The sequence below is a fragment of the Mustela nigripes genome, chromosome 9 (assembly GCF_022355385.1).
Source record: "Mustela nigripes isolate SB6536 chromosome 9, MUSNIG.SB6536, whole genome shotgun sequence".
NCBI classification, from domain to species: Eukaryota; Metazoa; Chordata; class Mammalia; order Carnivora; family Mustelidae; genus Mustela; species Mustela nigripes.
The window spans coordinates 6,620,927-6,646,522 of NC_081565.1; the positions used below are offsets into that span (position 1 = coordinate 6,620,927).

The 25,596-nt window shown below is 52.1% G+C and overlaps 3 protein-coding genes across 3 annotated transcripts in view; 1 reads left to right on the plus strand and 2 right to left on the minus strand.

Annotated features, from left to right (window-relative positions):
* NUP188 (nucleoporin 188) overlaps positions 1-5,115 on the minus strand; it is a 50,466-nt gene extending 45,351 nt beyond the window's left edge. Inside the window, exon 1 of the mRNA XM_059410583.1 lies at positions 5,028-5,115. Coding sequence (XP_059266566.1) covers positions 5,028-5,059 — 32 coding nt within the window. The 5' untranslated portion in view covers positions 5,060-5,115. The remainder of the gene's footprint in view (positions 1-5,027) is intronic.
* Positions 5,116-5,159: 44 nt separating this feature from the next.
* DOLK (dolichol kinase) lies at positions 5,160-7,239 on the plus strand. Its single transcript, XM_059410584.1, has one exon. The coding sequence runs from the start codon at positions 5,475-5,477 to the stop codon at positions 7,089-7,091; it is 1,617 nt and encodes a 538-aa protein (XP_059266567.1). The 5' UTR covers positions 5,160-5,474; the 3' UTR covers positions 7,092-7,239.
* Positions 7,240-9,971: 2,732 nt separating this feature from the next.
* On the minus strand, positions 9,972-23,884 carry PHYHD1 (phytanoyl-CoA dioxygenase domain containing 1). The gene is made up of 11 exons (XM_059410593.1): positions 23,775-23,884; positions 19,093-19,251; positions 16,395-16,476; positions 16,205-16,252; positions 14,469-14,524; positions 14,320-14,382; positions 13,451-13,472; positions 11,643-11,771; positions 11,428-11,544; positions 10,502-10,628; positions 9,972-10,412 (listed from the first exon to the last, which is right to left on the minus strand). The coding sequence occupies exons 1-11, from the start codon at positions 23,805-23,807 to the stop codon at positions 10,367-10,369; spliced, it is 882 nt and encodes a 293-aa protein (XP_059266576.1). The 5' UTR covers positions 23,808-23,884; the 3' UTR covers positions 9,972-10,366.
* Positions 23,885-25,596: the final 1,712 nt, after the last annotated feature.

Below are 25,596 nucleotides of genomic sequence, written 5' to 3' on the forward strand. Positions count from 1 at the left end.
ACAACACAGCAACACCATGGAATCCTAGATTCCATGGTCACAGCCTAGAGCTACTATTTCTCAAAGTTTGGGCATGGGAAATAAACATTTTATTTTTTAAGAGTTTTATTTATTTGAGAGAGAATATGTGTGTATGTGAACACAGAGGGAAGGGCAGAGGGAGAGGGAGAAGCAGACTCCCCACTGGGCAGGGAACCGGAAGCAAGACTCGATCCTAGGACCCGCTCCCAGGACCCAGAGATCACAACCTGAGCCAAAGGCAGACCCTTAACCCACTGAGCCACCAAGGCACCTGGCAATCTTCATTTTAAAACGACTACCCCGATGAATTCCTAAATCACCACTGCTCCAGGGTCTCAATTTGTTTCAGAGCAGCAGGTAAAAGACCTGGTCAGTATAGACCCTCTCTCTTTTATGTTTGCAATATTAGCCTCTTTTTGGGAGGAGAGAAGGGAAGAGAAAGATTCTGCTACTAAACAAGATTTACACTTACTACTCAAAAAAAAAAAAAGGGAAAAAAAAGTTTTCTTTAAAAATTAAAATTTTTGTTGGCAAGAACAAGAAATTTTTTTATTGGCAAAACCGTGTCCTGTTAAACTCCTTTTGTTATAAGATGTCAAAAACAAGGGCACCTGGGCAGCTCAGTCGTTAAAGCGTCTGCCTTCAGCTCAGGTAACAATCCCAGTGTCCTGGGAGTCCTGGAATCAAGCCCCACTCGGGTGCGGAGCCTGCTTCTTCCGTGCTTGCGCTCCCCAGTGCTTGTGTTCCCTCTCTCGCTACCTCTCTGTCATAAATAAATAAAATCTTTAAAAAAAAAAAGTCAAAAACAATAATCTCTATTGAAAAGGAGCTTTTAATAATAAAAAGAGCTAACACTGAGAATTTATAATATGCAAGCACTGTTAGCATTACCATTAATTGACCATTTATAACATGCAGGCACTGTGTTCTGCATTTTACACTCTGACTTTTTGAAAACAAACTGCAAACTCACTTATGAAGCTGACCCTCTTATTAGCCCCATTACCTCATCAGGAAATTAAGGTTTAAAAGTAGTTAGATAATTTGTGTAGGGTCACAAAGCTAACATATAATAGAGCCAGTGCTTGAACCCGGGTTTGCACGACTCCAGAGTGCAAGCTGCATCAAGCTGCACTCACGAATTCATCCTACAAGCGAGCAAAGGTGGAGCTGAGGCTTTCTGTTCTCCAGTGGCAAACATCTACCTACCCCTAACACAGTGGCCGGCACAGAGGGGCTCAAGGAGTACACGCGGATGAAGTATCAAAGGAGATTGACAGGAGTCCCTTTTAGACCTGCAATGCCAGCAATCCGAGTGGAACAGAAAAATTAGGAAACCCGTATGATATGCACAATTGCCAAGAGAAGGCAGAATAAGGGAGAAAACAGTAGGGGTCACCTGGCTGGCTCAGTCAGTTGAGCATCGAACTCTTGATTTCAGCTCTGGTCATGATCTCAGGGTCACAGGATCAAGACCTGTGTCAGACTGTGCTCAGCAGGGAGTCGGCTTAAGATTCTCTCTCCCTGGGACTCCTGGGTGGCTCAGTTGGTTGGACGACTGCCTTCGGCTCAGGTCATGATCCCGGAGTCCCGGGATCGAGTCCCGTATCGGGCTCCCAGCTGCATGGGGAGTCTGCTTCTCCCTCAGACCTTCTCCTCGCTCATGCTCTCTCTCACTGTCTCTCTCTCTCAAATAAATAAATAAAATCTTTAAAAAAAAAAAGATTCTCTCTCCCTCTCCCCCTACCCCCAACTCCTCCCCTGCAAATAAATAAATAAATAGATCTTTTTTTAAAAAAAGAAGGAGAAAATGGTAATTTATCAGGAAGGAAATCCTTGCGGAAACAAATGTCACTGGTTCTTTGATTCCTAGACATTTTCTGGTCTAGGAATAAGGGGGATACAAATAAAGCTAAGAGCCTCCTGATCCTCATCTAGTGTTGGGAATGACCAAGGATGTTAATTAAGCACACATTACATAAAATCAGCAAGAAACCAGAAAGTAATAAAAAGCATGATCCTAAGAATTAGACACTACAAAGGAATACAACCACGTTAAACAGAAAATAGAGAGGAGAGAGACCACTGGGAACTGACCCAGGGGGTGACAGAAGACTTCACCTCAAATCCGAACCTGAAGGTTTAGCAGGCGAATCTCAAGACACAACAACTACAGCCGGAACTGTGATGCCCAACCCAAAGCCTCAGGGAAACATCTTCTACGTATTTCTTCAAGAAACAAAATATGTAGTATAGTATGCCTCATTTATTTGCACAATAAATCTGAACTAAGTATCTGGAGGAGAAACAAAACCACAGAAACTAAATACCTTGCCTCAAAGGTAAAGTTGTAAAAAGTTATTGACTTTCAGCCCAATGTTCTACGAGACAACATGGAACTCCATTCCTAAAAGAACTGGACTCAATGAAAACTGGAAATCACCTTCCCTAGGGAGATCCACATGGTTGTAAATCTTTGAGGTGAGGAAGAAGAGCCTCTAGGATGGGAGTCCTTTTGGTAGAAAGCTGCAACACAGCCAACCTACTCTGAAACAGTTCTTTTGAGAAACACAGTTAAAATCTACAGGGAGATAATAAAAGTGGCCACTGTCCATGGATGCCCTAACTCCACAGATTAGGTACAAGCCTCTTGTGTGAACTGAGATTTAAGCTTAACGACAAGCTTTTGGAACTGCTGTTGTTGGTTTTGTTTTTCATTCACATACACCACTCAAACGTCTACAAACACATTAACTGAAGAACACAAGAGATACCTAAAAATGCCAATATTCTAACTGACTGCCAAACCCTGAGGGACATTCCCCAAACTCTGAGTGATTAACGTATATTATTCTATTTTTGACTAGTGCCAGCCCCTATCAACATACACAAGGACTCTCCTACATGCTTTAGAGCCACCTCAACACTACTTTAAAAAGGACTCATTTGGAGAAACAGTTTCCAGGGGTAAAGTGCACTGTCTGAGGTCACTTGCATACCAGCAGGCACCAGGAATAAATTTTAAGTTTTCTCTTAGTCCACACCTCCAAGCATTTCAAACAGAAGGCTGCTGTTGGGTGTCGTCCAGCTGTTGTAATGTGCCTTCCAACACAAAAAGAAAGATCACTGTAATATATGCTCTGAGCAAAGCAGCCAGTGCCTAGAAACCCTAGTGTCATTTTTTTCCAACTTCACATGTGTGTTTGGTAGGTTCCCAAAGATGTCAAGGCATCTTTCTTTTTTTTTTTTTTTTTTTTAAAGATTTTATTTATTTATTTGACAGAGGGAGAGAGATCACAAGTACGCAGAGAGGCAGGCAGAGAGAGAGGAGGAAGCAGGCTCCCCGCCGAGCAGAGAGCCCAATGTGGGGCTCGATCCCAGGACCCTGGGATCATGACCTGAGCTGAAGGCAGAGGCTTAACCCACTTAACCCACTGAGCCACCCAGGCGCCCCGTCAAGGCATCTTTCAAGCAAACTAGCCCCCTGCCTTGCTCTTGTTCATTGAAGAGGGTGCCTTTCCCTGCAGGAGCTAAACCTACCCAACCTCCAGAACGACGATGAAATGTTAAGAAAAGGAGGGCACAGTGGGGTGCCTGGGTGGCTCAGTGGGTTAAACTGCTGCCTTCAGCTCAGGTCATGATCTCAGGGTCCTGGGGATGGAGCCCCACATCGGGCTCTCTGCTCCGCAGGGAGCCTGCTTCCTCCTCTCTCTCTGCCTGCCTCTCTGCCTACTTGTGATCTCTCTCTGTCAAATAGATAAATAAAATCTTTAAAAAAAAAAAAAAAAAGAAAGACAGAAAGAAAAGGAGGGCACAGTGACCACAATGCTGCCAGATGAAACAGCTACGGAGGAAAAAGCAAAAGTCCCCCGCAAAGTTCAGAAGCAATCCAGTGGAAACCCCAAAGCAGAAAATCTCACCAGAGCCCAGAGGTGAAGTAAGCGATTACAGAGAAGATGGACAATGCTTGCAATAAGTATTTACTGAGCACCTATTACATGCTCCTCTGGGTGTTGAGGATACAGCAGCGCATCACACAGAAACGTGGGGGAAAGAGTCCTGGCACAGTAAGTGACAGAGATGTGGAATTTTAGGATGGAGGACAGTAGTAGAGCCAAGGGGAGACACTTCAAGCGGGAAGGTGGAAGATAGAGACGCAGCGATCATGTCAAAGCTTCGGAGCCAGGCGGACCTCGGTTTGAATCCTCGCCTCACCACCTGGCTAGTTCTGAGCTGGATTTGTGAGTCATCTGTAAAAGAGAAGGTGCCTCACGGACTTGAGAGAATGCAATGAGCGAATGCACAGCAAGCGTGTCTGGCAGGGTCTGGTGCTCGTAAGCGCTCTATAAAGTAAGGACGGTCTCGGTCTTTTTAACGTTTCATCATCTCATCCCCAAAAACCAGTCCGGGGCCCACGATCTCCTAAAGCATTCGGGCACGTCCGCGGATGGAACCAATACAGGAGGACACGAATAGACGGATGAATGGAAGGCAGCGCGCAGAGAGCAGCAGCTGCAGGGAGGTGGCTCGGCGACACACGAACAGACTCCTAAGGAACACATGGAAGAACCTGGGAACGTCGCCGGGGCAGGGCAACCGGGCTACGGCGGAGACCGAGATGGGGGCTCCCCCGGGCGACCGCGAAGCGTCCCGTCGCGCCTCGAGGGAGCGTCACGCCAGACGAGGAAGCGCGGGGGGAGGGGGGCGGAGCGCCGAGAAACGCGCCCGTGGGAAGGAGGGAGGAAGGGAAAGAGACTGGGTGAGGAGACGGGAGGCCGGCGCTGAGGGAAGGGGTGAGGCACCGACCCCGTCTTGGAGAAGTCGCCCGAGATCCCCGCGCGCGGGGACCGTTTGGACGTAACCGCCTCCCGTCTCGGCGCCGGTCCACCTAGCCAGGTTTCGCCCGGCTACCGCCGCCACATCTCGCCCGCAAGTCCCGCCCGGCTTCCGCTCGACTTCGACCCCGCGCCTCACAGCCACCCCCGCGGACTCGGCCCGCTCCTCACCTCACACACGGCTCGCCGGCGGCCGCCGCCATCTTCGCGCGCGCGCGCCCCAGCCCCGCCCCCAGACGCCGCACCCACGTGACCCTTCGCCTCCGGCCGGGCTGTGAGGGGAGGGCTTCTCGTCACGTGACGGCGGGCGAGGCCAAGATGGCGACGCCCAGAGAGGTGGGGACCGCGGGGCGAGAGCTGCCGGGGCTGTGAAGGGAGCAGCGGAGTGGCAACGTCTACGTCCTAGGTGCGAGGCGGCGGAGCATATCTGAGCGCCAGTTCCGAAGCCTCAGAAAGTGGCTTGCCTACAGTGGAGCTTCCCTCCTCCCAGCTGGAGAACGATAAGAGAAGGTGCTGGCTGTGTGAAACTGCCGCTGTAGGCTTGGCAGAGCTCGAGGGACCCAGAGGCCAAGGCATCGCTAGTCACCCCGGTTTCTCCGGGGCTCCAGGTCAAGAGACATGACTCGAGTGCACGCTCCCCCGGCGTCGGCGACCGGGGCTCCGCTGAGCGGGTCGGTGCTGGCGGAGTCAGCAGTAGTGTTCGCAGTGGTGCTAAGCATCCACGCAACCGTGTGGGACCGATACTCGTGGTGCGCCGTGGCTCTCGCAGTGCAGGCTTTCTACGTCCAGTACAAGTGGGACCGGCTGCTACAGCAGGGAAGCGCTGTCTTCCAGTTCCGCATGTCCGCCAACAGTGGTCTGCTGCCGGCATCAATGGTCATGCCTTTGCTGGGACTGGTCATGAAGGAGCGTTGCCAGTCTGTGGGGAACCCATACTTTGAGCGCTTTGGAATTGTGGTGGCAGCTACTGGCATGGCAGTGGCCCTCTTCTCTTCGGTGTTGGCCCTGGGCATCACTCGCCCAGTGCCCACCAACACTTGTGTCATCTCAGGCTTGGCTGGAGGTGTCATCATTTATATCATGAAGCACTCACTCAGTGTGGGCGAGGTGATCGAGGTCCTGGAGGTCCTGCTGATCTTCGTCTACCTCAACATGATCCTGCTGTACCTGCTGCCCCGCTGCTTTACCCCTGGGGAGGCACTGCTTGTTTTGGGTGGCATCAGCTTTATGCTCAACCAGCTCATCAAGCGCTCTCTGACTGTGGTGGAAAGCCAGGGAGACCCAGTGGATTTCTTCCTGCTGGTGGTAGTGGTCGGGATGGTGCTGGTGGGCATCTTCTTCAGCACCCTCTTTGTCTTCATGGACTCAGGTACCTGGGCTTCCTCCATCTTCTTCCACCTCATGACCTGTGTGCTGGGCCTTGGCGTGGTCCTCCCCTGGCTGCACCGGCTCATCCGCAAGAACCCCCTGCTCTGGCTTCTACAGTTCCTCTTCCAGACAGAGACCCGCGTCTACCTCCTAGTCTACTGGTCTCTGCTGGCCATTTTAGCCTGCCTGGTGGTACTTTACCAGAATGCCAAGCGGTCATCTTCTGAGTCCAAGAAGCACCAGGCCCCCACCATTACCCGAAAGTATTTCCACTTCATTGTGGTGGCCACCTACATCCCGGGTATCATCTTTGACCGGACACTGCTCTATGTAGCTGCCACCATATGTCTGGCAGTCTTCATCTTCCTGGAGTACGTGCGCTATTTCCGCATCAAGCCCCTGGGCCACACTCTGAGGAGCCTCCTGTCCCTTTTCCTAGATGAACGAGACAGTGGACCACTCATCCTGACACACATTTACCTGCTCCTGGGCATGTCTCTTCCCATCTGGCTAGTGCCCAGACCCTGCACACAGAAGGGCAGCTTGGGGGGAGCAAGGGCCCTAGTACCCTATGCAGGGGTCCTGGCTGTGGGTGTGGGCGACACTGTGGCCTCCATCTTTGGCAGCACCATGGGGGAAATCCACTGGCCTGGAACCAAAAAGACTTTTGAGGGGACCATGACCTCTATATTTGCCCAGATCATTTCTGTAGCTCTGATTTTAATCTTTGACAGTGGAGTGGACCTAAACTACAGTTATGCTTGGATTTTGGGCTCTATCAGCATCGTGTCCCTCCTAGAAGCGTACACTACGCAGATAGACAATCTCCTCTTGCCTCTCTACCTCCTGATATTGCTGATGGCCTAGCTGCTGAGCTGTAGTGATGGAGGAAACGGACATGGGGAGGATGAATGGTCCCCACAGCAGCCAGCCCCTTGGGCATGAAGCACCAAGGGGTGAGAAGCAGATTTGATTTTTCAGTTGATTCAGATTCAAAATAAAAATCAAAGCTCTCCTGGTTTTAGTTTTTGCTGATATATAAAAAGAAAAAAAGGGAGCACAACAACACAAAGAACCTGAGTGTGGTGTAGGATTCCCCCCTTCCATTTTGCAATCCTCGGGGGTGTAGGGGGGACCCTGGAGGCAGTGGAGTGTAATGATCACCACCTCAGGTTCTGGAGTCACTATTTAACTGTGTGAGTTGCTTACCCACTCTGGGCCTCAATTCTGCTGTCTGCAAGACGGGAGTAGTAAGAGGCCGCACCTCACAGGTGAGGAGCCAGGGAGGTGAGGTGTGTGAAGGGTCTGGCCCGCAGCCCGTGCATAAGGAACAAATAATAAGGAAAAGGGTCATTACTAGCCAAGGCCAGCCCTCATGTCAGCAAAAAGCCAGGTAAGCCAAGAGTTTTTATGGGTTGTGCTTGGAGACCAGCATGACCTTACTCTCTTGACTACATTTGGAAGAGAACCCAAGAGGAAAGTGCATGTGCTTTCTCCCTGTTGGGCTGAAGGGGAGAGGTGAGATCGTCTTTTGCACATGTGGAAAGACTGGAGGAAGGGTATCTGGCCTGGGCTGACTTCCTGTTTCAGCCAACTCCACTCCTGGCCTCAAGACCTCTGCTGTCTAGCTGAGCGGTGCTGTTGAAGGCCAGGCTGGATGGCACAGGGTCCTTAGCAAGGGGTTCCTCCTGAGAGCCTCTCACACTCCAGTTATGCCCAAATCTGTGTTTCTTCTCTTGGTAAGAAATTAGAGACCAGGGACTGGCGGGGTTTACTGAGAATGGCTCTACTGTGGGGCCCAGGCTCTATCCTTGCTCTCTGTGAGGGCAGAGTCCAGGGCTGCCCCATTCTCCACCGTATCCCCCAATGCCAGCAGAGCCCTACATTGTGGCGAGAGCCCAGTGGACATTTGCCGAGTGCATGGAGCATTTCACATCAGTGGGAAGATAGCATAGTGAGTTGCCTGACAAGGTTCTCTCCTTCTTATACAACCTAACAGGAAGGAGCCTAGATGGAAGACATGAGAACTTTGGCCCACCAAGGCCAGAAGCCAGGAGCAGAGCTCTAGGGATCACTGCCAAGCCCTGTCCCTCAGAAGAACCTATTAAGATATTCCTTTGGGGTTTACAGAAGACTTAAGAAACCCTTCCCTTCTCTCTGGCTGCTTTCTCCTTGCTAAAAGAGGCAGCAAAATGCCAAGGGAGAGCTTTGCCTCACTGATTCCCTGGGTGGGCTGTGGGGAAGGGCTCTGTCCTCTGGGCCTCAGTTTACCCACAAACAGAGCAGGGACTGAAAATCAAGGTCACAAATTCATATGACTGCTGAGGCCAGGCAGGCAATGCAGAGGATTGGGGACGTGGGAAGCGAGGAGCATAAGAGCCTCCAAGGAGGCTGCTCTGGCTGGGCAACACCACGCTCAGCCGTAGGCCCAGAGTTGCTAACCTGCTCATTCAGGGAAGCTTAGAAACGTGCGCTGTCATGTGAAACCTCCCAACTTAAAATGTTTTTTGTTTTTTTCGTTCGTTTTTTTTTTTTTTTTAAATATGGGCCCCAGACAAAACACATCTGCAGCCCCAGTTTGCTTGTTTGTTTCTGAAGATTTTATTTATTTATTTGAGAGAGAGTGAGCGAGAAGGAGCACGAGCAGGGGGAGAGGGAGAGGAAGAAGCAGAATGCCTGCTGAATAGGGAGCCCGATGGGGGATTCGATCCCAGAACCATGGGATCATGACTTGAGCCGAAGGCAGACGCTTAACCAACTGAGCCACCCGGGCACCCCTGCAGTCCCATTTTGTAACCTTTGGGCCAAACCCCGGCTGTGCAGATCTTGAATGTCAACCACGTTGCCCCTACAGAAGGTCTGGGCCATGGAGGCCTTCTCTGGCCCCTTGATGGTACAGGTGGCAAAGCGGGCCCAGAGAGAAGAGTCACTCAGTCAGTTAAGTGTCTGCCTTAGGCTTGGGTCATGATCCCAGGATCCTGGGATCGAGTCCCACATCGGGCTCTACTCCTCGGGGAGTCCGCTTCTCCTCTCCCTCTGCCTCTGGCTCTGCCTGTTTGTGGTCTATCTATCAAATGGATAAATAAAAATCTTTAAAAAAAAAAATAGGGGACGCCTGGGTGGCTCAGGTGGTTAAGCAGCTGCCTTCGGCTTGGGTCATGATCCCGGCGCCCTGGGATCGAGTCCCATATCGGGCTCCTTGCTCAGCAGGGAGCCTGCTTCTCCCTCTGCCTCTGCCTGCCTCTCTGTCTGCCTGTGCTCACTCGCTCTCTCCCCCTCTATCTCTGACAAATAAATAAATAAAATCTTTTAAAAAAAAAAAAAAAAAAAAGAAGGTCTTGGCCTGGGACCAGAAAACAAGTCTGTCACAAAGCCAGGGCCAGAATCTGGGACTCTATTCCCAGCCCTGGTTTTTTCTCCTCCCTGAGCAAGGAGTACTGGGGAGCAAAGGTTAGAAGCGCTGGCTGAATCGCTAATCTGAACAGCCCCAGGACAGGAACAGGTCACTGAGACTTCCCACACCATGTGTCACCTTCTCCGTCTGTAAACCCAGATGATAAGATCCTCACCGGGAGGTGTGAGGACGCAGTGTGACAACACACTTAAAGCTCTTGGCACGGCAAACGCCCACTGTGTTATTAAAATCGTGCAGACCTCACCAGGCAGGGCTAGGACACCGGGGAAAAGTTTCAGCAGGGCTCTCATCTCGAAAGCAAGGCAGCTTGGGAAAAAGAAGGGTCAAGAAGCTGAATCCAGAAGTTGGTTTTATTGTATGTCTTGTACCATATTAATCTGAATTGCATCTGAGAGGAGAGAACAGTGGGAAGCTAGCAGAGAAGTGGCCAGAATGCTTTCATGGTGAAAGGCTGCCTCCCCTGGGGGAGGCGAGGCTGGGGTGGGGCAGGAGAGAGGCAGAGAGAGGGAGGTCTCCCGAAAGCCAACCGTCCCACCGGGGGCTCCTGCTGCCCGCTGGCTACCTCCCGCCCTTCTGTCTGCAGGGCTGAAGGGCACAGACTCTGGCAGGAAGAAAGCACAGGGGGACAGATTCGACTTCCCCTTGGCAGCTGGGCAGCTGGCGAGGCGCTGGTACGTGGGGCCCACAGCTTCCCCTAGAGGGGCCAGGCCCAGCCCGGAGAGGGCGCTCAGGTGTACAGTGGGGGAAAAGGCAGCTCAGCTGAGGGCTGGAGCCTGCGGAGAGAGAGATGACCTTGCTCCCAGCCTCCAGGACCTCTTCAGGAGCCTGTCCAGGGCATGCGCACACACCCCCTGCCACCTACCAGTTCTCCGGGCTCCAGACAGTGCCCAAGCTCTCCATGAGGTGGAAAGTATAGGCGTGGCGTGAGCGGTCGGAGAGGTTCTTCTCACTCTTGTGTACCACTTCCCCATGAATTAGGACGAGGTCCCCTGGCAGGAATGCAGCAGGTCAGGAGAACACTTGGCAGGGAGGGACAAAGGACCCTCCCCCCTCCCATTCCCATCCTGGAGAGCTCAGGGGCCTGCCCCAGGGTCAGAGGCTGTGCTGCTGGCCGGAGGTCCCCCTGGGACCAAGTCCCTTCTGCTGTGACCTGTGCCCTTGGCAAGCCTTGGCAAGGGCATTCCCCTTCTGCGGTGTTTGTGGAACCAGGCCCAAGTGTCTATATTGTGCCCGGCAGCTGGGACTTCGCTATCAAAAGCTGGGCCGGAGGGCGATTGGGCGGCTCCGTGGTTAAGCATCTGCCTTTGGCTCGAGTCATGATCCCAGGGTCCTGGGGCTTCCCACATTGGGCTCCCTGCTCAGCCAGGAGTTGCTTCTCCCTCTGTCTCACTCTCTCTCAAAAATAAATAAAATCTTTAAAAAAAAAAGGCCAACTGGACATCAGGTTGCCCTGTTCTAAAAGGAACGGCCAGCATTGGTTCAGCATCTGCGTTGTGCCCCATCTTCTGTACATCGTCCATCTCACTGACTTCCCCGCTTTACGTTCGGGAAGACTGAGGCTCAGAAAGTTTCAGTCATTTGGCCGAAGAGACAGCAGAGTCTGGATTCTAGCCTGATCCAGGAGGCCTTCCAGGTAATGGTGCGGCCTTCAGCTTTCCCAGAGCCCATCCAGCCCCACCTCCCAGTCTGTGACTTCACGGCCCTCCGGGGAGCTGGGCGTTCCGAGCAAGCACAGAGCCACAGGCACAGCCTTGGGGCCCGCCTCCCTGCCCTCTGCATCCCGCCTACCTCTCCGCGCTGGGGTGGGCACAAAGAGGCTGGCATCCCGGACAGGCTCTGACCCGAGGAAGCTGACGTCAGGCTTCGAGCCATCACTGGTCCGTACCAGCCTTCTTGACACCCCACCTGCAAGCCAAGGTGGAGTCTTCAGCCTCTCTTTTACCCGGGTCTCTCTGCCAGGGAGGGTAGGATACAAGTGGGCAGGGCGAGACAGGTGTCCTTACCGGTATGGGAGCCTGGGATGAACCAGAGGCAGCCGTTCTCCAGAGTGGCATTCTCCAGCGCTATCCACAGGCCCAGCAGCCGGCCCAGCGGCTCCGTGTGCAGGAAGGTGGAGTCCTGGTGAGGGTCGACTGCAACAGGACTGGGCATGAGGAACTTAGCCCACCTCACCTTGGCCTTGTTCCCCACTCCCTGGTGCTCTCAGAACCTTCCGGGGTCAGTAGGAAACACACCGCTTCCCGGCCTGGAGACTCGGGGCACGAGATGTAACCTCTCAAAACTTCCCTTTCCTGGGGGTCCTGGGTGGCTCAGTGGGTTAAGCCGCTGCCTTCGGCTCAGGTCATGATCTCAGGGTTCTGGGATCGAGTCCCGCATCCGGGCTCTCGGCTCAGCAGGGAGCCTGCTTCCTCCTCTCTCTCTCTGCCTGCCTCTCTGCCTAGTTGTGATTTCTCTCTGTCAGATAAATAAATAAAATCTTTAAAAAACAAAACAAAACACCTTCCCTTTCCTAAATGGTGAAGTGGCCTCGGCAGTAACCTACCTCCTAGGGTGGCTGGAGGCCCCCACAACACAGCGTGTGAAAAGTGTTCAGTACCGGGCCCAACACTGTAATCACTAAAAAGTGGCTGCTGTGGTTTGATTCCAGCCAGGCAACTAAAGGCACCGTCCTGAACCAGAACAAGCACCTCCAGCCACCAGAGGGTCCACCAGGTGGCGTAAGACTGGGCAGTACGGAAAGAGACGAGGGTGTGCGACTGCCCCATCCACATCTCAACCCCCTCCCCGTGATGCTGGGGCCCAGCCAGGACGGAAGACCACTGAACAAGGGACTTCAGGCCACGGATGCTAGCCTCCTTTCCCTCCTTCCCAGGAAACTGTGTGTTTTCCAAGCCCCAAACTTGACTTGAACAATCCACACAGACAGTGTCCAGAGGAAGGTGTCCTAACAGCGGGCACTCTGCAGCATTTGGAGGAAGACCAAAGGAGGTGGGGTTGCTAAACTCAGGGAGGGGCTGCTCATCCCTTCGGGAGACTGTCCTTGGGCTGCACGGTAGGAAGAAGTGGGCAGTCCCAAGGCGGCCAACTTGGGCTCATGCAATGAAGGAAAGGTCTGGCTCTGAGGGGCTGAGCCTGTGTCATGGGAGGTATTTAAGCAGAAGTAGATAATCACCCACAAGGGAGGCTATAAAAGTGATCTGTGCATCCAGGGGGTTTGAAATTACAACAGCAATTTCTCTGTTAAATCAGTCCTCCAGGGAACTTGTTAAAAATACAGGTTCATGGGGCACCTGGGTAGCTCAGTCAGTTGAGCATTTGACTCTTAATTTCAGCTCATGATCTTGGGGGCCGGAGATCCGGCACTAAGTGGGACTCCACAATCAGCAGGAATCTGTTTCTCTGTCTCTCTCTCTCTCTCTCTCTCTCTCCCCCTTTGCTCATCCTTCCACTCATGTGTGTTTTTTTTTCTCTCCCTCTCAAATAAATAAATCTTTAAAAAAGAAAAATACATGTTTACAGGTTCTTGCAACCCTACTGACTCAAGAGCTCAGGGACTGGGGCCCCAGAATCTATTTTAACCAGCTAGGAGGTGCTGCCAGGTTCGAGAACCACTATGCCAAGGACTCCAGAACACCCTCCCAATAGACAGTTCCAAAAAGGAACAAAAGGTAGCTTCTCCTTCCTGGCCCAGGCTCTTGCCCATGGACATCTCAGCAAGTGCCATCCCTCCCTCCAGAGACCTGACAACCCCTGATGCCCCAGATGTCCCACCGTGACCCTTGCTGGACCCCATGGCCTGTTCTCAGCTCACCTTCGCCACCAAAGTGAGGTTGCTGCAAGAGAGAAGAAGGGCCGGTGAGGCCAGAGGACGTGGGTTGGAGCAGGGACCACTCTAAGTCCTGGATGCGTTTGCCTCTAAGGATTCCACGCCAGCACCCAGCTATGGAGTCCCACCGTGTGCCAGGCCCAGGAGGGCGGCAGAGAGAAAAACCACCCTGCCCACAGGGTGCTCCGAGTCCGAACACATGCACGCCTCCTGAGAGCAAAGGCAGAAGTGAGGGGTGGCAAGAGAGGCCGGGGCCCAGGCTTGAAGTTAAGCCACTCAGCCCCAGGATCAGAGATGGGTCCCTTTCTTCCCAAGGCAAAACTGGAAGTCGGCTTAGAGCAGGTGGCAGTGAGCTAGGCCTTGAAGCTGGGAGCAGAGCATTTCAATAGCAAAAGAAGGGAGAAGGGAGGAATGCCTGGGTGGCTCAGTCGGTTAAGTGTCTGCCTTCAGCTCAGGTCATGATCCCAGGGTCCTAGGATTGAGTCCTGCATTGGGTTCCCTGCTCAACAGGGAGCCTGCTTCTCCCTCTCCCTCAGCCTGCCAATCCTCCTGCTTGTTCTCCCTCTGTCTCTGTCAAATAAATACATAAAATCTAAAAAAAAAAAAAAAAAAAAAAGGCGGGGGAGAGTCCTGGGGGGCCCCCTCCTTCCTCCTTCCTGCCACCAAATTTTAACTGAGCACCTACTAAGTGCAAGGCGCCTTACCCCGAGGAGACAGATTTCCCATGTTCTCCTTGCAACTTAGGAATTCCTCAGGGAGGCAGCTTTTGGCCCATGGTAAGGAGGGGCTTAGTATGAGTACTCTGCCCATATTACAGAGGATAAACTGAGGCCTGGGGACGACAGGGAGCTCACCTTGAAGATGTACATGCTCTGCACGATGACCGGCATCTGTAAGCCCAGACTTTTGGCCAAGGCCTGGAAACGGGACAGAGGTCAGACTTCCAGCCTGCCCACACTCACACCTGGGCCACCCCCCCACCCTCGCCCACACCCTCACTCACCTGCACCTTCGGGGAGTGTGTGACACTCCTGAAGACAGGGTCATAGGCATGCAGAGCTGCAGGACAGAGGCAGGCTGACGGGCCAGCCCCTCTGCCCTCGTGCGTCCCCCTGAGCCTGGCCCTGAGCACCCAGACAGGGGCCTTACTATGGCTTCTCACCTGTTTGTACTCATGGAGCTTTCTGCCGGCTCATAACGGAGAGATCGGGCCCCAGCCTGATTCTCGGCCTTGCAGCCATCTGGAAACCTCAATCCAGACCCGATTCAAAGGGATCTGTAACTTGGTAGCGGTCTCGGTCCTGCCACTTACTCTGTGATGCTTCAAGTGACCATTTTCATCTCCTATGAACCTCAGTTTCTCCTCTGTACCGCAGAACCGGAAGACCAGTCCTGCCTCTCAGGCTGCCCCAAGACTCGAAGGGCTAACACATGCCTGGTCTGGTCGTCTCTTAACTATTGTTGTTGTTACAAAAAGCAAGGGATAGGGGGCAGCTGGGGGGCTCAATCGGTTAAACATCTGCCTCCGGCTCGGATCATGATCCCAGAGTCCTGGAATGGAGCCCTGCCTTGGGCTCCCTGCTCAGCAGGGAGCCTGCTTCTCCCTCTCCCACTCCCCCTGCTTGTGTTCCCTCTCTCGCGGTGTCTCTCTCTGTCAAATAAATAAAATAAAATATTTTTTAAAAATAGTAAAATAAATAAATAAAACTTTAGAAATGATGGTTGGATATACTTATTGCCACTGAATTTATACTTCAAAATGGTTAGGATGGCAAATTTTATATTATATATATTTTACCACAATTCTTTTTACAAAGATTTAACAAAGAATTTTTTACAAAAATTCTTTCTACTAGTATGATGTAACTTCAAGTTTAAAAACGAGTGGGGGGGACGCCTGGGTGGCTCAGTTGGTTAAGCAGCTGCCTTCGGCTCGGGTCATGATCCCAGCGTCCTGGGATCGAGTCCCGCATCGGGCTCTTTGCTCCACAGGGAGCCTGCTTCTCCCTCTGACTCTGCCTTCCACTCTCTCTGCCTGTGCTTGCACTCTCTCTCTCTCTCTGACAAATAAAAATCTTTAAAAAAAAAAAAAATTAAAAAAAAAAAAAAACGAGTGGGGGCGCCTGGTGGCTCAGTCGATGGAGTGCCTGACTCTTGATTTTGACTCAGGTCGTGATCTCAGGGTCCTGGGATCGAGGTCTCCCACTCTGCCCCCCCCACAGCCACGATGCCATTCACACTCAATGGGAAGTCTGCTTGAGATTCTCTCTCTCCCTCTCCCCCTCCTCCTTCTAAATAAATAAAATCTCTTTCTCTCTCTCTCTAAATAAATAAAATCTTTAAAAAAAAAAGCGGTCTGCAAAATAAATTATAATATATGATCCTGGGGGAACAAAAAAAAAAGAAGACATCCTAGCTTCATCTGGGGTCTCAGAATAGGGACCATGCCAACATGTTAGGTACTCCTGAAGGAGGCTCCAGAAAGCAGTAAGGGCCAGGAGCGCCCCAGGCCTGAGGTCTGGATCATCTGCACGGGGATTCAGCTGGCTCCTCTCCCAGGGCTATGTTGGTAGCATCTAGGGTTAGCATCATAAGGCCAGAGCAGCAGGCCCAAAGTGTGAGCTGAAGCCAGAAGTGCCATTTGCTGGGCCACTAACTCTTACAGTGGGCCTTGGGTTAGGCCCCAGGGCTCTTCGGGCCTCAGCTTCCCTGTTTTCTTGCCCCCAGGCACCTGCTTACCGTGGCCAATTTTATTGATGGATTTCTCCGGAGGGACCAGGAAATTTCCTGTAGCACAAGGAACAGGTAAAGACAAAAGAGCTGGAGTCCACCTTCCGCTGGGCAACTGGCCTCGGTGGGGAGCCCTCAGCCCTGGGGGGAGATACCCCAGTCTAGCCCTTCCCACACCCCAGGGGCCCCAGCTCCGAACCTTTCTCGTCGAAAACATCTTTCTCAAAGAAGTAGCGAATCTTGTCACCACTGCTCAAGAAATAGTCTTTGTCACCCTGGCCCTGGGGAGAGGGGATATCAGAGGGACTGAGAGAGCATCACAGGGTCAGAGCTGGGGCTGGCCAAGAGGCAAGAGGATTCTCATGCTTCCCAACCGCCCAGAAGTAAGTTCTCAAACTCATCTACTGAGGCACAGTGAACAGGAACCCCCAGTGCCTGTGCCTGGAAGCATACTAGGAAGCCCCAGCATAAAATTTCTTGGAAACCACTTAGTAAGTCACATGATTCTTATGCTCAATACAGTGTGATTCTGAGTCTAGGCACCGTAGTCCAACAGGCGCAGTTCCCAAGTAGCCTTGGGTCACCTGTTATCACTCCACGCCTGTTTCCTCATCTGTAAAGGGAAATAATCATTGAACTGACCTCGTCAGGACTGATGGAGGCTTCGGACAGAGGCTGAATCTTACAGTAGTTGAGAGCACAGACCGTGGAGCTAGAATACTTGGGTTCAAATCCCAGCCCTGCCAAGGAGTTGCTGTGTGACCACAACTCAACTTGCTGAACCTCTCTGGGCTTAGTTTCCTCGTAAAATATAGATATGACTAAAGGTATCCTGTCGGGTGTTGCAGCGATTATGAATTAGTGTACATGAAGTGCTAGTACAGTCCTTGGAACATGGTGAGTGCTACATGAATATCTGCTTTTATCATCATCGTACTGCTACTGCTGTGGCGAAACAGAAAACACTCAGCCAGAGCCTGGCTAAATGATGAATATTAACTATTACTCATCGCTGTGTCTCTCTCTGTCAAATAAATAAATAAAATCTTTTAAAATTTTGTCATTTATTTGAAAGAGGGAGAGTGTGTACACATGCCCATGGGTGGGGGGTGAACAGAAGGACAAGCAGGGAGCCTGACACAAGGCTCAATCCAGGACCCTGAAGTCAGGACCCTAAGATCAGGATCTGAGCCGAGGTCAGATGCTTAACTGGCTGAGCCACCCAGACACCTCTGATCTTTTTCCTCCTAATGCCTATTTCAAAGTCTTTTTTTTTTTTTTTTTTTTTAGATTTTATTTATGTGATAAAGACACAGCGAGGGACGCCTGGGTGGCTCAGTTGGTTGGACGACTGCCTTCGGCTCAGGTCATGATCCTGGAGTCCCGGGATCGAGTCCCGCATCGGGCTCCCAGCTCCATGGGGAGTCTGCTTCTCCCTCTGACCTTCTCCTCGCTCATGCTCTCTCTCACTGTCTCTCTCTCTCAAGTAAATAAATAAAATCTTAAAAAAAAAAAAAAAAAGACACAGCAAGAGAGGGGAACACAAGCAGGGGGAGTGGGCGAGGGAGAAGCAGGTTTCCTGCCAATCAGGGAGCCCAATGCCAGGCTTGATCCCAGGACCCCAGGACCAGGACCTGAGCCAAAAGCAGATGCTCAACAACTGAGTCAAGCAGCCCCCCCCCCATTTCTAAGTCTTAATATCAGTGGTGAATATTGAGGGTTTACTGAATACAGCACTGTGCTGAGCTCTTTGCAAGCATTATAAACCAAGATACATACATTTTATTCTCCCATCCTCCCTCCAACCCTTCACTGGTCTCTGGAATATTCTCAGAAGGTAGCTAGGAGGGCACAAGATTGGCACCCTCACTCCATGGGGCCTTGAGTGACCTGTCTCTAGGCACTGGACCCCCATTTCTGCTGTCCCCACCTAAAAGGCGGGGGTGAGGCCAGAGGAAATTACTCTGTAACCCTTAGTCCTGCTGAACAGTGCCCCCCACTCAGCTTCTTTGGGTTCCCAGTCTTCAGGCCATTGTAATTCCCTTTACGCCCACCAGATGGCAGGAGCTCCTCAGCGTGAAGGAGCCGTGTTGCGCAGCTAGGACCACAGTTTTGGCTCCGGGGCCACACCACAAACAGGATCCTTTTTTCTTTTCTTTATGTTTATGATTGTATTTATTTGAGAGAGTGAGAGGGAGGAAGCAGGCTCCTTGCTGAGCAGAGAGCCCGATGCGGGGCTCGATCCGGGAGCCCTGGGATCATGACCTGAGCCCAAGGCAGACGCGCAATGACTGAGCCACCTAGGCGCCCCCACAGACAGGCTCCCAAAGGGTTAAGTGAACTGTGTGGGAGAACCCCCGAGTCTCAACTTACCCTTCTCAAACTATATTGAGTCCTATTAAGTCACGAGGGGTGGGGGTGGAGAAGCTGGGTTTCTAGCCTCCCTGAGGGGTAAGGCTGGGGGAGGGGCGGTGGTGTTCATCAGAGTCACTTGGCTCATTCCGGGCTGCTGGCCACAGAAGAGGCCCTTGTAGCAGGAGAACCACTGAGGAAGTTCGGCAGAGCAGCGAACAGACGATCGGGGTTCAAATCCTCATTCTATCAATTTACTGACCACGCGGTGTGGGGCCAGTGAGCCAGGCCTCATTTGCCCCAGCTGTCAAACAGGGGTAATAATACTGACCTTATAAATCCACAGTGAGGATCGAGGAAATACGCAGACAAGGCACTGAGCCTGGCTCAGGGAGGGCTCAGGGCTCCATCTCTTATCAGAATGAGCCCATGGGCTTTGGGGGCCTCCGTCCCAGGCTGCTTCTCTGCCTGGGGCCTGAGCCCCCTCCCCTCCCTTTCAAAGACCAGATCCCTGCCGCAGATTCTCACCTGCCACAGACACTTACTTTGGTTCTCAGCTGCCCCTCTTCCCGGGTAGAAAATTCTATGCGGCAGTGGACAGGGACATCCATGTCAGCCACTAGCTTGCCAATCCTCTGTTGCATGACGGCACATTCATCAGCCGAGAAAAATCCTTCCAGCACCAGGAATCCATCCTCCTGAAACTGAAGGTGAGGAGAAAACTCAGGCTTCCCCCCTCTCCAATGCTCTCTGTGAGGACTGACCTGACCCGTCCCTGAAACCCAAGTGTGCCGGAGGACAGGGCCAAGTGTCCTGTTCATTGCTTGGTCTCCCCCCACAACACACCCCTACCGGAGGCACGGCATCTGGGACCCATTGGGGAGCAACCAATAGTAGTTGCTTGAATGAAGCAAGGCGGAAGGGGAAGTGTCACCATCCCTCCCCTCCAGTGGGCTTTGAGGCACAGGGTAATACAACCTTATTCATTTAGTCAGCTAAAATTTATTGAGCATCTACTGTGTACCAGCACAGTTTTAGGAGCTGGAGCTACAGTAATGAGGAAGCCTGGCGTCCTGGAGCTTACAGTCTAGCAACGGAGGCTGACATCAAACAAAGGGCGCCTGGGTGGCTCAGGGAGTTAAGCCTCTGCCTTTGGCTTGGGTCATGATCTCAGGGTCCTGAGATTGAGCCCTGCATCGGGTTCTCTGCTCAGCAGGGAGACAGAGGAGTCTCAGGGGAGCAGCTCTGAGAAGGTGACATTTAAAGGGGACCAGCAGGGGTGCCTGGGTGGCTCAGTGGGTTAAGTCCTCTGCCTTCGGCTCAGGTCATGATCCCAGGGTCCTGGGATCGAGCCCCACATTGGGCTCTCTGCTCAGCGGGCAGCCTGCTTCCCTTCCTCTCTCTGCCTGCCTCTCTGCCTACTTGTGATCTCTGTCTGTCAAATAAATAAATAAAATTTCAAAAGAAAAGAAAAGAAAAAAAGTGACTCAAATTAAAAAATAAATAAATAAAGGGGGGCACCTGGGGGGCTCAGTGGGTTAAAGCCTCTGCCTTCGGCTCAGGTCATGATCCCAGGGTCCTGGGATCGAGTCCCGTGTCGGGCTCTCTGCTCAGCGGGGAGCCTGCTTCCCCTCTCTCTCTGCTCTGCCTCTCTATCTGCTTGTGATCTCTCTCTCTCTGTCAAATAAATAAATAAAGTCTTTTATTAAATCAATCAATCAATCAATCAATAAAGGGACCAGCAGGGTAATGGGAGTGGGAGAGACAAGGATGAACTTTCCAGACTAAGGGAGCAGGACGGGTGAAGTACATGAGCATGGGAGGGGCCAGATGGAGCAAAGTGACGGTGGAGGCAGAAGGGGGGACAGGGGGTGAGTGGAGTGGGGTGCAGGGGGGCAGGCCAGGCAAGGAAATGGGCTTTGTACTAAGACAGCCAGGGTTGGGGGTGGGGGAGGTTAAAGCAGTGAGCTTATTCTCATTTGCCTCCAGACCTCTTACTCTGCAGCTGTTGAGAGGTGGGTCTGCTTGCCGGCAGACCCTCGTAAGATCTCAGCGTTGGACGTCACCTCCTGACCCCCCTGTGAAGTGCCCGATTTCCAACTGCTGACAGCCCTCCCCCACCCCTTCCCTTTCTCCCCCATGATGCCCAGCTCTGGCTGCCACATGTGGGAATCTGGGACATTCCTACCCACCCACTGTGGGCCCTTTGGTCTCTGGACAGCTGTGTGTGATAGAGCCTTAATCCTCGGGGCGCCGGGGTGGCTCAGTGGGTTGGGCGTCTGCCTTCAGCTCAAGTCATGATCTCGGGGTCCTGGGGTTGAGCCCTGCTGTCAGGCTCCCTGCTCCGTGGGGAGTCTGCTTCTCCCTTCTGCCCCTCCCCCTGCTTATGCTTGCTCTCTCTCTCTATCTCTCTAATAAATAAATTAAATCCTTATTTTTTTTTTATTTTATTTATTTGACAGAGACAGTGACAGCAGGAACACAAGCAGGGGGAGTGGGAGAGGAAGAAGCAGGCTTCCCGCTGAGCAGGGAGCCTGATGCGGGGCTCCATCCCAGGATCCTGGGATCATGACCTGAGCTGAAGGCAGACGCTTAATGACTGAGGCACCCAGGTGCCCCCCAAAATCTTTTTTTTTTTTTTAAAGATACTTAATCTTCACATCAGTATCGAGCTGAACACTTCTTCCTTGGGAACTGGGTCACCCACAGCCAACTCTGACCCAGCAGACACGCTCCGGCGAGAACTTTCGGAAATAAGAAGTTGGGAGCTCAGCAAATAGGGCGGCAAAGATATACTGATGGGGTCTCCACTGAGGCTAGTTGAACGAGAGCAATAAATCAGAAACAACCTAAGTGCTCAGCACGAGGAGAATCATTCAACAAAGTATGTTCTATGTGGAACTCAGCACAGCTGACAAGAATCATGTGGCAGAAAAATATTTACTGACATGGACATGTGTGCTTGATACACTGGGGGATGGAAAAAAAGTGGGGGCCGCCTGGGTGGCTCAGGTGGTTAAATGTCTGCCGTCGGCTCAAGTCATGATACCAGGGTCCTGGGATCCAGTCCTGCATCAAGCTGCCTGCTCATCGGGGAGCCTGCTTCTCCTTCTGCCTGCTCTGCCTGCTGCTCCCCCTGCTTGTGCTCTCTCTCTCTCTCTCTCTGACAAAGTCTTAAAAGGAAAAGAAAAAAGCAGCTTAAAAAAAAAAAAAAAAAACGAAGTAGGGGCGCCTGCGTGGCTCAGTGGGTTAAGGCCTCTGCCTTCGGCTCAGTTCATGATTCCAGGGTCCTGGGATTGAGCCCTGCATCAGGCTCTCTGCACAGTGACAGTTTGTTTCTTCCTCTCTTTCTGCCCTTTCTGCTCACTCTCTCTTTCTCTCTCAAATAAATAAGTAAATAATCTTTTTAAAACATAAAATAGTGGTGCCTGGGTGGTTCAGTGGGTTAAAGCCTCTGCCTTCGGCTCAGGTCATGATCCCAGGGTCCTGGGATCCAGCCCCGAATTGGCTCTCTGCTCCGCGGGGAGCCTGCTTCCCTTCCCCCTCTCTCTCTGCCTACTTGTGATCTCTGTCAAATAAATAAATAAAATCTTTTTTTTTAAAAAAAGAAAAAAACATTAAAAAAACGATGGGCAAGCTCTCATAAGAAGTAGCTATTATGATCGACTTTTAAAGTTTCTAGGGCTGTCAATCACACTACTGGGTAGTTACCCCAAAGATCCAAATGTAGTGATCCAAAGGGGCACATGCACCCGAATGTTTATAGCAGCAATGTCCACAATAGCCACACTATGGAAAGAGCCCAGATGTCCATCAACAGATGAATGGATAAAGAAGATGTGGTGCGTACACACACACACACACACACACACACACACACACACTCACAGGATTACTATGCAGCCATCAAAAATGAAATCTTGCCCTTTGCAACAGTGTGGGTGGAACTAGAGGGTATTATGCTAGCAAAATAAGTCAATCAGAAAAAGGCAATTATCATATAATCTCACTGATATGAGGGATTTGAGAAACAAGAAAGAAGATTCTAGGGGAGGGGAGGGGAAAATGAAGCCAGAGAGGAGACAAGCATAAGAGACTCTTAATCCCAGGAAACAAACTGCGGGTTGCTGGAGGCAAGGGAGGTGGTAGGGATGGGGTGGCTGGGTTCTGGAGATTGGGGAGGGCATGTGCTATGGGGAGTGCTGTGAATTGTGTAAGACTGATGAATCACAGACCTGTACTCTGAAACTTTTAAAGTTTTAAAGTTGTTCAGTCCCCTGAAACAAATAATACATTATATGGGAACTTTAAAAAAAAGGTTAATAATTTTTAAAAAAAGATGTCTACCAAAATACTAAGTCTTGGGGTTGGAAATTATGGGTGGTTTTTCATTTTCTTCTTTGAGACTTTCTGTATTTTTCAGCATTTTCCTCTCGTCGTCAGGAATAAACGAGCGACACGTTTTTTAAGTCTGCGTCACTCTAATTCCCAAGCATTAGCTTTTCGTGTTTGACCGCAGGTGGGACTTTGCGGCCCTCCAAGGGCTCAGGGCGGGGCGGGGCCTTCCTCCTTCTCCTCACCCCGCCCCCCCCCCCGGCCCCCCCCCCCCCCCCCCCGCCCCAGCTTCGCCTGCCTTCCTCCCGCTTCTCTCCTCGCAATCAGGAACCACTCCTAGGCTGCCTGATCTTTTAAGATTTTATTTATGTATTTGAGAGAGAGAGAGAGTTGCGCGAGTGTGCCAGATCAAGAGCAGGGCGGGGAACCAGACGGAGAAGCAGACTCCCCGCTGAGCAGGGAGCCTGAGGCAGGGCTGGATTCCAGGACACCGAGATCATGAGCAGAGCCAAAGGCTGAGCCACCCAGATGCCCCTGATCTTTACTCTTTATTACAGTTTCCGTCACTCGGTGGTTGGACACTGACTACTCTGGGTTTGTTTCATCTTTTGAAAAATGGCAGGGGCGCCTGGGAGGCTCAGTGGGGTAAAGCCTCTGCCTTCAGCTCAGGTCATGATCCCAGGGTCCTGGGATCAAGCCCCGCATCGGGCTCTCTGCTCAGCAGGGAGCCTGCTTCCCCTCCTCTCTCTCTGCCTGCCTCTCTGCCTACTTGTGATCTCTGTCACATACATACATACATACATACATAAATTTAAAAAAAATGGCAGAGGGTGGGGTTGAGTTTCCAGGGTCTACTAGAAGTCGGAGAGACCCCCACCCCACATGGCCCTACCTTCTGGAGCTGCGAGGGATTCAGGCAGGACATGAGGTTGAGGCTCTGGGTGCCGCTGCTGTTGCCGGAGGCCGGAGAGGAGAAAGTACAAATTAAGCAGTTTGGAAGTGCCTAATGGGGGCGACGGGTGCAAAGTGCTGGAGCCTGGGAGACAGAGGAGGACTTAACCCTTTCCCACCCAGAGGAAGCCCAATCCCAACCCCCAATCCTTCCCCCAAGCACACACTGCCCCCCCCCCCCCACCCCAAGTCACTTCTGTACCTGGATGGGGCCCTTGCCTCTGCCCCAGCCCAATACCCTGGGTCCATCCCCCTAGTTAATCTAGGATTAGCCCTTTCCAATCTCCTTCGTGGTTTTTAATGGCTCCCTCCCAGTTGCTTTGCAGAAACCGCCCCCTTCTGGCTGCTTACCAGGTGCCTAGAAATTGTATTCGAGGGGTGTCAGTGCGAAGAAGCTGGGGAGGCCCAAGGATCCCTGATCCTAGGCACCAGGACTCACTGTGACCTCTGACGAATGTCAGCCCCTGTCTTTTTCTTAGCATATGTACTGCTGAAGCAAGCAGGAATGTCAGCCTCTCTCTGGACTTCATGTGTGGATTAGAAAATCCCCAGGCCGCCAGCATCAGTGTGGGGTGGGGGGGACACAGGGTGGGCCTGGGGGGCTTGCACATCAGACAGGTCGGACTGGGGCAAGTGGCTTTGCGTTCCAGAGGTGTAAAAGGTCCTCAGAGAATTGTCTGGGCCCCTCCCAGCTCTGATCCCCGGAAACTCTGTCCGTCTTGGGAGGATTAGGGAAAGATGGAAGGGTCAGCTTACAGCTCAGAGGAAGACAGCAGATAAAGGGAAATCTTAGAGAAGGGAAGGGGCTGGGGGCACCTAGTTGGCTCAGTTGGAAAAGCATGTGACTCTTGTCTCTGGGCCCTGAGTTCACACCCCACAAAGGGTGCAGAGATTACTTAGGTAAATAAGCCTAAACAAAAACAAAAACAAAGAAAGGAAGAAAGAGGAAGGGGATACAACCGGGAACCTGGGTCTCCAGAATGAGGGGAAAACCATGTTCCTGTTCCCCAGCCCAAGATGTTGGGTGTCTCAAATCCACCAGCCAGGACTACAGCCGCCATGGCCTGCCCAGCAGGGCCATTCTGGCTGTAGCTCCTGAAAACTGGTCATTGGCCCTCCCCGAAATGACATTTTTCTGAATGGCGAAGGGACAGAATGTCTTGGGAGTGAGTGTGGGGACATGAGCTCAGCCTTTAGGAGCCTTGGCCCCAAGTCAAGTCATGTTTTCTGGGCCACCGCACTGGGAGTGACTGCTCGGTCCCAATTCCCAAAGGCTAGGGAGAGGGGTGGCCAGGTTCCTGAGAATGGGGAAGAGGTTCTGAAGAGTGCGGCTGGGTGAGGAAGGCAGGCATAGTTTGTCTTCTATGAGACTCAGCTCACTTGAGGCAAGGCCCATTCCCAGCTGTCCTGGCCTCATCTGACGCAGCTGTCCACTACAGGGACCCCCGCCATGTGTCAGGGGCACAGCAAGGGTCCCCATCCCACGGGCCAGCAGCTCCCCTGGGAGTCCCCACCGACAGCTTATAGTGGAGGCTTCATGAGGCAGACTGGGTTTGAGTCCAGACCTGGGCCTTGTTTTCCCCATCTGTAGTTTGGGGATAACCTCTCGTAAGGAGGAAGAGGAATACTTACCTGCCGATAAAGAGATTCGGCACAGGGCCCGGGACTCACTGAAAAGTGCCCATCAGCTAGCTGTTCACCAGAAGTTAGCTGGGGGGACTGTTCTGGGCGAAATATGAGGGTAGTTCTTATTTTGAGCTTCC

Excerpts from the sequence above, each read along its gene's own strand:
- DOLK (XM_059410584.1), top strand. The coding sequence starts at position 5,475 with ATGACTCGAGTGCACGCTCCCCCGGCGTCGGCGACCGGGGCTCCGCTG.
- PHYHD1 (XM_059410593.1), bottom strand. The coding sequence starts at position 23,807 with ATGTCCTGCCTGAATCCCTCGCAGCTCCAGAAG. Across the intron at positions 11,545-11,642 it reads CATCCCAGGCTCCCATACCG|GTGGGGTGTCAAGAAGGCTG; the intron begins GTAAGGACACCT and ends CTTGGCTTGCAG. Across the intron at positions 10,413-10,501 it reads GTCTGGAGCCCGGAGAACTG|GCTCCAGCCCTCAGCTGAGC; the intron begins GTAGGTGGCAGG and ends CTCTCTCCGCAG.